The 10,676-nt window shown below is 40.6% G+C and overlaps 1 protein-coding gene across 4 annotated transcripts in view; it reads left to right on the forward strand.

Moving 5' to 3' along the window:
• RABGAP1 (RAB GTPase activating protein 1) overlaps window positions 1-10,676 on the forward strand; it is a 61,541-nt gene that overhangs the window by 18,203 nt on the left and 32,662 nt on the right. For all 4 annotated transcript variants that reach the window (XM_030286842.4, XM_030286843.4, XM_072936705.1 and 1 more), the window contains 3 exons: window positions 1,540-1,714; window positions 2,336-2,429; window positions 5,159-5,309. In XM_030286842.4, coding sequence (XP_030142702.1) covers window positions 1,540-1,714; window positions 2,336-2,429; window positions 5,159-5,309 — 420 coding nt within the window. The remainder of the gene's footprint in view (window positions 1-1,539; window positions 1,715-2,335; window positions 2,430-5,158; window positions 5,310-10,676) is intronic.

The raw sequence follows: 10,676 nt of genomic DNA on the forward strand, positions 1-10,676 counted from the left end.
TTTTCTTCATTCTTTTTACACTTGCCTTTAAGTGCTAACAAAGAATGGCATCTGGGTAGTAACAAAGATGAAGTTCACCAAGGATTCCTTTTCTATGTAAAGAAAAACGCCTTTCCTTCAAAATTTAAGGTGGAAAAATTATTCGTGGATGAGCTCAGCCTTTTTATTTAGAATACTTTTGAGGTGGAGCATGTAGAGGCTGTTGGACTATAAATATTCTACAGCACCAAAAGGTGCCTTTTCTGTTTGGCAGTTTAAAGGAAGCTTATCTTACTGAGCTAATTCTGGATCTTTTGTCTTACCAAATTCACAGACATTGTGACTTATCTTGGCCAATTCTCTTTTTCCACAGACACTGTCAGATTATCCAACTTCCAGTGTTTACTAATGGAAGATTATCAAAACTCGTAGTGGAAGCAACAAATATAGAATGTAGTGCCTGATAAGCCTGGAAGGGAAACCTGTTTCTGTGGAGTCATGATTAGCCTATTAAAAGTACAGCTGTGTAGAATTAGCTTATCTTACTTTGGCAGGGTTTCTTTATTCGGAAATGGTGAAAGCAGAGGGATTTTATTTGCTCCGATTACATTAGTGATTTAGTCATTTTTAGTTTTGATGCATTTCTCTTCATTTTTAATGCTCCAGAGAATAAAACTGAGCACTGGGAGCTTGGTGTGGAGTATAATTATAAATCTTACTTCCCTCTTTTCTGCTCTCTATTTTTATACATTTAGGAAAATAAATTCTAAGTCCTTTAAATGTATCAAAATTTTAGAACTGCTTCACAAAGAAAAATCCTTCTTTCAAGGAGAGGAAGGTACCAAAGCATTGAAAATTATGGAGAAGCAGGGTCACAGAGCAGACTTTGGGACTCAGCAATTTGTGTTCCTGCAGCAATGTATACACCGAGTTGGAAGCTTTGCTAAAGACCATTGCTGTGGGAAAATAATGGAATCCCAGACTGGTTTGATTTGGAAGGGACCTTAAAGCTCATCTCGTCTTGTTCAAATAAATATGAACAAATTTTTAAGACTATTTTTGCCACCATGAGTAGTATCCCTAGAAACCTTTTCTAATTTAGCTGATCTTATAAATTCTCTTTGAAGAAGAATTTGATGTAATTTTAAAGTTTTTGCTTTCAATTTTCCACTACTGTTTAAATAAAGGCAAAGTTGCTGCATATTGAGAAACCTTCATCTCTTAGACCACAGATGCATTTGTAGCTTTAAAAATCAGTGCATTTGTGTCCAGTTCATTTATGGTTGGAAAGATGAGCTCCCTGTGGATGGCAGATCCAAGTGACACTTCTGCCTGTGGCAGACACTTTGTGCCTTTGGGTGCAGCACACTCCCAGCACGTTTCAGGGAGCACTGTTAGCCTGTGCCCTGCATTAAGTGTGTTGCAGGTATGAACATTCCTCACTGTAGAATGGGATGAAGTTGTTCCTCAGCTCTCCTGTTCTGGAAAGAGAAGGCAGAGCCTTAAGAAGTGATCTGACATTTGTGTAGCTTCCTCAGTGAAATGAACCTTGTTTCCTAGATAAAGCAAAAGGACAGGAAGAACAACTCAGACACTCTGTATGAGGTTGTGTGCCTGGAAAGTGAGTCAGAGAGGGAGAGAAGGAAAACCACAGCCAGCCCCTCTCTCCGCCTGCCCCAGTCGGGGTCACAGGGCTCCATGATCCCATCTCCTCCCGAGGATGATGAAGAGGAAGGTAAGAAGCTCCTCTGCTTTGTGGACTTTGAGAAAGGGCAGTTACTGAATAATGTGGTTATAAAAGATGTAGGATCCTTTCCAGTCAGAATCTGCCTGGTTGAGGGGTTCTTTCTTCCTGGAATACTGCAAGATTCCATACCCAGTGTCCTGGCATTCCTGGTCAGCCTCTCCCTCATCTGGCACTTCAGTGTCCCTGCTTTTCTCAGCCCAGGCCTCCTGTGTGGTGTATTTCGGACAATGTGAAAAAGAGCTTCTAAAAACTGGGGGTTATCTTGTAGCTTCTGCCCCTCCCTGGGCAGCTGTGACCAGGTTTGAGAGCAGAAAGGAAAAGCTGATGTTCTTTGGAAGTGTCACCAGGCAGTGTTTTAGTGGAGTCAGACATCTGGGAGAGATGGAATTGTACCAGAACTTACCCAGCTTGGAACTTAATACATTTTCAAGAACTTCTTCTACTTTTAAAGAATTACTTTAAAGCAAACCATGACCGCTTCTGAGTACAGAAACATCTGGCCTTACAGCTGTGAGATGAAATGGAGATAACTTGGGTTTCTATTTTTCCACTTTTCCTGCTGGCCTTCCATGTGCCTTGGCTGAAGTGTCCCTTCTGTTCTCTTGGCAGACAATGATGAACCACTCTTAAGTGGTTCTGGAGATGTTTCCAAAGAGTGTGCAGAAAAAATTCTTGAAACGTGGGGAGAGCTGCTGTCCAAGTGGTAAGTAGCAAAATCACAGTCTGAAAATTACAATTCTGAATATTCTCATTCTGTTTGCTCCTTCTGCTTGAAGTTTTTATTTCCAGAGGCCATTTGATATAAGATCAGTTTGGGTTTAGTTCTCTGTTCATCCCCACAACACCCCTTATTCTCTGGCTTGATGTTTTCTGATTTCTTTAGAGGGTGTTATAAATATTTTCATTTTTGAGTGCATACTTAATGTATAGAAATTCACTTATGCTATGTCTTTAGTTGGTTCTATCTTAAAATTCTACTTACCTTCCTTGGGAGTCTTTTAAAGGAAAACCTAAACTAAGTAGTATAAAGAAAATGCAGCTCTTGCTTTGTCTATTCTGCACAGATCACTTCCATTCCTCTTTGTAATTCTGACTGGGTTCACAGCCAATTATTCCTGCAGCTGTCATATCTTAGTGACTGTAGCTTAAGAAAAGGGAGATTTGGACTTGGATAGAGAAGATGTTTTTTCTCCCTTATCTGAAGGAAGGCTCCAGAGCCTGCCAAGAAGGAAGTACATGAGCTCTGCTGTTTTTCCCTGGAAAATGTCAGTGTACAAGAAGAGTGTTTCTTGACAGTCCAATTGCTAATGCAACACAATCCTCCTTTGATAAGGGATTTTTTAAAATTCATCTTGAAGTAGCCTGAGCAGTTCCAAAGTGACGCTGATTGTTGTAAAATTCAGGGGGTTTGTTAGGTTTTATTTTTCCCCACAAAGTAGGGGTGGTGGGCAGCATGAGACTGAGCTCAAACAAGCTTCATTTTGACGCTGGCTTTAATTGTGGCCTCTTGCTTCCTGAAGTCAGTGAGAGCAGGGCAGGGGCTGTGCAGCAAGTCAAAGGTTGAGTGGGGTATTGGATCTAAGGAGCAGGACAGCAGAGACTGGAGTCAGTCATGCAGCTTAGATGAGAAAAAGTACTGATGTGACCACTTAGACAGGAATGTCTTTAGATTAAGATTGTAACTGTTTAGTATTTTCTGCAGTTATTACTTATTTGAGTAAGTTGTTTTCCTTCCACTTTGGTTTTGCACTGAGTGGACACATTTGTAAGAGGGGAAGGCTGTGGTAAAATGATACGTGATGCCTTTTCCCTCTCCCAGATTTGGAGAAACATCTTTCCCAGATGAGCTCTCTGCATCTGCTACTGTGAGAAAGTTTCTTTCAACTTGAATTTTTCTGTAATTCTTCCAAGGGCTCAGAGATAATTAAGCCACCTGACTCCCATTGGAAATGTTTTGGCAGCTCGAAGAGGATATGAAATGCTTCTGTGCTAATGCTGGCAACAGCTTTAATATGTGTTAAAGGGCTTTCCTTCTTAACTACAAACGTGTATTTGGAAGCAATAATCCTCCAGCTTTTAACATAAGAGGATTGAAAATCATGAAAATCAGACTTCAGGTAGTTTCATGCTAGTTTTAGTTTTTAATTGTGTAATTAGATTTGTATAGTAATTAAATATTTGGTATTTTGTGTTACCGAAGAATATTTGGCTGATGTTTCATAACTGCTGAGTCACACTATTTTCTCATTTCCAAAATAGTTGGGAAGAATCCAGTAGTGTGTAGCCTTTAGTCTACAGCCTTCATGACTGTATTTATTGGAACTACTGTTGTACTTCCTCTGATCTGAGATTAAGACAAAGCAGTTCTATAGGCCTTTACAGAAACATTGAGTATTTTGTGTATAGGAAGTATAAAAGCATAATAAATGCTCTATAAATATATGTCTATAGGTGTGTCTGTATACTGATATAAATGTAACTACTATATAAATATTATTTTTATTTTAGTTGATTTCTTTTAGAGAAAGCACAGTGAAGGAGGACATGATGGTCCTGGGTTCTGTGCAGTAAATACTGATTTAAATGCCTGCCTTGTTAGTCTCTAGATTATTGTGTCAGAACACTATAGATTGAAGAAAGGCCATAGGGAGTCCGAGTCTGTGTAAAATTATCATCCACATATCTCTTAGACTGTTACAAACGTTAATAAATGCCAGTTTATTAAGAACATAATGCAGTTGATGTGACACAAGTTCATTTTTCTGCCTGGCTTTGTCTGTCAGTTCTCTTGATCATTTTATCCAGAAGTTTGTTTTTTAGTAGCTACTGAAAAATAGTAATTTCTGTGATTTAAGGCATGTATCTTTTGGGGATTTTTATATATAAGCCACAAATGAGCTGTTCAGTTTAACATGATGTAAGTGTGTAAATTATATGTAGGTTTAGTTTTTACAGCTTGCAGTGCTGTGATTTATGAGCTGTCAGTGGTCTCGCTGGAAGGAGCTGTTCAGCTGGGGCTGGCTGCTGCAGCAGAGGCTGCTCTAATGCAGGGGTGCAGTTAGGTAACCGTGAGAGGTGATTCTCAGAGCTCTGGCTGTCCCTCCCTCCCTGAGAAAGTCACCTCCTGCTGGGGGGCTTCTGCAAACTGCTCATTTTGGGGTAGTTTGAACTTGGAATTTACTCGCTGTGACCTCTGTCCTCTGCTATTTAATGGAGTGTTTTGGTTTGTTGAGTGCTATATATATATATATATGAATTTAATGGCAGTCAAGAAAACAGTTTGGGAAGTAGTTCTCCAAATTGTATTTATTTTTCATGACCTGAATTTCACGTAGAGATCTGGAGTGCGTGGCAGCTGTGCCGTGGGTGTGTCCCACACAGGTTTCTGGGTTTCTGTGGCTGTGGGGCAGTGACTGAGCTCTCCCTCCGCAGGCACCTGAACCTGAGCGTGCGGCCCAAGACGCTGTCGGCGCTGGTGCGCAGCGGCGTCCCCGAGGCGCTGCGGGGCGAGGTGTGGCAGCTGCTGGCAGGGTGTCACAACAACGACCACCTCGTGGAGAAGTACAGGATCCTCATCACAAAGGTACCCTGCCTTTTTTCCGCTTTCAGGCTCTTGCCTGAGGGTCCCTGAGTGTACCTGAATGTATCAAGGAGTGGCTGTGATTCAATCCTCCAACAAAAACCGTGACAGAGAGCTGCTGGTGGCACTACACTGCTTTCCTTTTATAGCCCTGTTTCACTCAGCCAAGCTCTGAGTTTGTAAAAAATAAGTATCCTATTAATTGCTTTCATAATGGACAAATTAATTTTCTTTGCTTGTTTGGCTTTTCTGAATGGAAGCTGAATTTTGTTGTGTTGTCTCAGTGTTTGTGCTAAAAATCCAGCACTAGTAGAAACTGCAGCCTTTTTTGGTAGAAAGAAAACAGAGCAATGTGGATGTTTTTTGCATTGAACAGCAGTTTTGTGACTTCTCATCTTGATGCTGAGCCCAGTAAGATAGGAAAGGATATAAGAATTGTATGTACAGACATCACTCAGTGGTTCTCAAAGTTCAAGTAACAAATGGGTCAGGAAATGAAATGTCACCTTCTTATCCAGGAAACAGATGTGTTAATTAGGGTTTGACCATTACCTGTATAGCTACATTGGATTTTATTGCTTTCATCAAACATGCGAGTCTAGAAGGAGTGCATGAGAAATTATTAATGACACAGCTTTAGAACAAATATAACAGAAATTAATTATTCACCAGTTAAAAAGCAAAACAAGTGAATCAGCCTTTGTATCTCTATATTTTGATGGCACAGATTCACAAGGAGCAATTAAAGACCTTAGTCTAAGGGCAGGAGGGCTTCTGAAATGAAACTCAGTTTCTTCTGGAGTCATGCAGGAAGGATCCTACATAATGTGAATGAATCATGTTAAATCAGCTAAAAATGTTCTGTCATAAGTATTTTCATATACTTGGTGAATATGGAAAAACCTTGATCCAAATTCCTTAATACTGGTTTGTGCATTGTAGAGCTGTAACTTGGATTTTATGGTGAATAAATCATATAAGTAACGTGGAGGTTGAGTGCTCTGGCAAGGAGTGATCACAGCTATCCTGTTGTGTTATTTTAATTGCCTGGTGAGTAGTTGTCAGCCTCACTTGTTTCTCTGTTTCAGTGTTTTGGTATCAGATTGCAAAAGATGATGTCTTTGTGGCACAGTTGGTGACACCTTCTGCTACTATCTTTGTCAGCTGGAAGAGGATAGTGTAACATTTCATTTTTAAACCTGTGAAACCTTTTCACTCGTTTTCATTTGGCTGAGACAAAGAAAGTAACCTGCATCTCGTGTTGGAAGCATCTCTGGAGTCCAAGTGTAAGGGAGAGTAGGCTGCTCCTGCACTGTGTTCTGCTCAAAAGCACTGGCTATGCCTGCAGTGGTCGTTCAGCATGGAAACTAATTAAGGAATTAGAGAGAATGGGTCCTGAGTGGCTGTTTTCAAGCCCTGCTGTGGTCTCATGAGGTCTCTGGTACATCAGCAGCATGCTGCCATAGCCAGCTCAAGCAAATAAAAATGACATTTCCCTAATCTGGAGGTGCCATATTAGCCCAGTGCCATGGCTGTTTGTTTTGTTGTGTCTTAAATACGGAAACAGGCTGGGACTATTCCTGTAGAAGGGACAGAGGTTGGTGTTTGAGAACAGAAATGTGTGCTTGGTGCACAGGGGAATTGGGATTTCTTCAGTCTGCAGGCAGTGGAAGAAGTGCAAGGTTTTAAATAGGGTTAGCTCTCAGTGGCTGTGTGGAGCTACTGAAGAGGAGAATAGACGAAAAATGCAAGGACTGTTTGGGAGGCTGAGGAGAACATGAATTGAAGGCCCAGCAATTTGCAGACCCTTTGCACGTAGTCTATGCCAAGAGATAATAAAGCTGGACTGCACTTTGGCCTTAATTTTTTTTTTTTCCATGCTTTTCTTAGGCATGAAATGTGATAATTTTGGAGTTCTAATGTGACTAATTCTTACTGCTCTTAAAATAGCAGCTCAGTTACAGTCAGTATGCAGCAATGTATAGGAGTAAATGTTCCTGGGAAAAAAATTGCTAATTATATGAAGACAAGGGTCTATTATATTGCATTGCTTTCCCATCTTTGTAATGCTTTGCCATGTTTTGCATGTCACTAATGCCAATTCTTCTCTGGCAAGCCTGCAGTTATTTGCATTACTATGCCTTGAAGGGGGTTTATGTGAGAATAACTGCTGTGGTGTAGTGCAGGAGCACAAGGAGTCCATGTAAAACCTATGCCCTGGAATGAGAGCAAGAGATGCAGGAAACCTGTGCTCATAATGCAGTGCCCCTTCTGTCTTCATGTTGCACTCTCTTCCTGTAGCTGCATTTGATTTCTGCCAGGCTTTTCCTGACCCCATGCAGCAGCACAGTCCCAAATTAATAAGGATCTGTGTTGACAGATCATAACCTTCTGGCCTGTTTCAGGGATTTTTTCCCCTTCTGCACAGATTGTTGGATGCAGCACCCCAGTATTTCTTCTGCTGGTTGCTTTTCTGGGCAGGCTCAGGTAATCTCTGGTTTCTTCTTTCCTTTGCAGATTAATTGTTGAAAGAATAGTTCACTGTTCACTGTTGAGTTGTGGCTGCTGAAGGATTAAAAAGGAAATGTCTGGTGTCATGTCCTACCATTCAGGAGAGCTGTGTCTAGCTCTCTTCTTGAGTATGACTTAAAAATGGCATTGAAATTGTGTTTCAAGGTGTGCTCATTGTGTTGTAGTCATCATGACAGCATATATTAATTATTTGCTCTGGTTTTCTTTGCCACACACTGGCTGGGGTTTTGTTCTCTGCGCTTTTGTTGTTGCAGGAAGGTTGAAGTTTCACCATCATGGTGCTTCCACAAATTACTTTTGAGAATTTGCACACCATCTGTGTGCAATAATAAAGCTTTTAGCAGCTCCAGATTGCCATGCTGGTGGTGGGGAGTGTGGATGAAAGCCAGCCCAGTGAATTAAGGTCATGTCCCTACTGGGGACAGAAAGCAAGCTCTAGGTAAAACGATCTAGACAATCCCTGGGAGAGGCATCTGGTCCTGGTAGCACTTTGGCAATCACAGTTAGGGCTGTTAATCTGCAGGCTTCTAGCCACTGAAAGGTAGCAGAAGACACATGGGGACTCACTCCAGGTGTTAACGGACACCTGCAGGAACAATACTGCATGTTCTTGACAGGCATAGGTGGATGGAAAGTGTTGTTGAGTAGAAAACGTGTAAAGCGAGCCAGACATGCTAAAAAAGATAAATAATCATGATACAAAACAAAGGAGACCACAGCCACAACAGACAAATTTTAGAAAGGATTAATGCAACTACTGAATCTGTCAGTGGAGAAGTTCTTCATAATATCAACATTAAAAACCTGACATTTACAATATTGAGGAGAAAATAAAAAGCTTTTCAATATAGGTCTGTGTGGGAGGAAGTAATGTTGAAAGGAAAAAGCCATGAACTGTTGTACCAGATAAATACACTATATTAAGAAAATTACAACGTGAGAGGGACATCTTGTGGCACAATTAAAATAAAAAATAATAGTCCAGTGTCAGGAGGAGTATACTGGAATGTTATCCTGGGGTCACCATTTCTGGGAGAAATCCCAGGCCTGGTAAGAGATTAATTTGTTCCAGTCTTTCTTATAGCAGGACTCCTACTACCCACTTTCTCATCTTCCCACCTTTTTGTCTCCATGAGACGAGAATTATAGAACACAGATGTTCTACCAAATATACTTGTCTGTCTTGGTGCAAATGATGCTAGTTTTTAATGAAGAAATAGATTAAAATGTCACTACCGTTGTTTGACTGAATGTGTTGTCATCAGTAGCATAAGATGTGACAGAACCTTAGGTGTGGGTGGTTAACACTTATTTTCCACTTGTATCACAATCATATTTCCATATGTTCCTATAAATTGAAAGGAATACATTGAATTTTCTGGAGGACAGAGGGCCATGGCTGTGTACAATCAACTGAAATGGAGCCTACCATGTATCTGCGCATCACAGCGTATGGTGACGTAGCCTTGTCAGTGTGCCTGAACCTTGAGATTCCTTGTTTGATTAGTTTTGATCACATGGTGATAAAAGTTTAATTATCTTTTACAAGCAGCAGTTTTCCCAGGAGTTGTCATTGTGACTGTGAATAATTTCTGGAGTACTTTTCATTGCCTTAGATGAGGTGGTGCAGTATGGTGTAGAATGGGAGAAGTCTGTACACCACAGCAGTGTTTTCAGTCTCATGGACCTCAGCCACACGTTTTGGTGTCTTTAGGAGAGGTTCTTGTGCTGGTGCACCCAACCAGAGAGCTGGGGAGCAGGCACTGTACCCACTGACCTTTCAGGTGCAGTTTACTTCACCCTGGGCTGGCTGCAGGGGCAGGAGGAGCTGGAGCTATTGCTGCTTTGGGTGTTTCAAGCAAGCAGGAGTGAGCTGGCAAGAGCACTGAGTGGAGTCATTGCTCTCAGCTTCAGAGAAACAATAGAATGTCAGTTAAAGGAAAAAACAGACATGGTTCTTCTACAGAATACCTCAGCTCTAAGGGTGTTAAGCTTTTCATAGAAACTTGAACACTGGGGAGTTTTGATTTCATGGTGCATTTTCTGTTTAAAAAATTCAGCAACCAGATGTCTTTTTGGTTGGGCTCATTATTTCCATTGCTACCTTGTTTTTATGTATCTGACATAGAAAGTTCAATGTGTCAACATACATTTTCTTGGGGCTGTTTATAATGTGTCTGTTCATGCCCAAGGATCCAGAAATACTATTTGAATCAATCGGTATGTAAATCATTCTCTGCTTTGAAAAGATAGGACATCATTTCTCCAGCAGTAATTCAATCATAGCTTGTTTTTTGTAAATCCACAATACCCTGGCCTAAATTTAATTCAAAGTTTATGTTTCCTAGCTACAGTTCTAGTACTTCAGTTGCCATGAGTAGAAACACCATAAATTTAAAAAAAAAAAAAAAAAAAAAAAAAAAAAGTAGACAATAATCAAGAGATCTCTTTTGGGTTAAAGATAGGGCAGAACCCCCAAGATTTTGTTTTCAGGCATTTGTACAAGACTAAAAATCTGCCAAGTCATGCTGTTGTCCAGCACAGATTTTTGGCCAACACAAGTGTATCATGAAATGTTTTTTGTACTTACTGGTCAGCTGAAAACCTGAGAGTTGCGGCTCAATTGCTTTGACATCTATTCCTTTGGCCACAATTAATTTCTCGTTAGGTATTCCGCAGAATGACCAATGTTTAGCTTAGATTAACCAAAACCTTGGGTTTGTTGGTACTGGTTGAATTCAGAGTGTGGCCTTAAGCTTGTAAGGATGCCGGTTACACACTTTGATGTCTGACTAAATAATTTTGATGGGCAAAGAACTTCAGTCTTTTACTGGTTTT

This window comes from Taeniopygia guttata, chromosome 17 (genome assembly GCF_048771995.1).
Source record: "Taeniopygia guttata chromosome 17, bTaeGut7.mat, whole genome shotgun sequence".
NCBI classification, from domain to species: Eukaryota; Metazoa; Chordata; class Aves; order Passeriformes; family Estrildidae; genus Taeniopygia; species Taeniopygia guttata.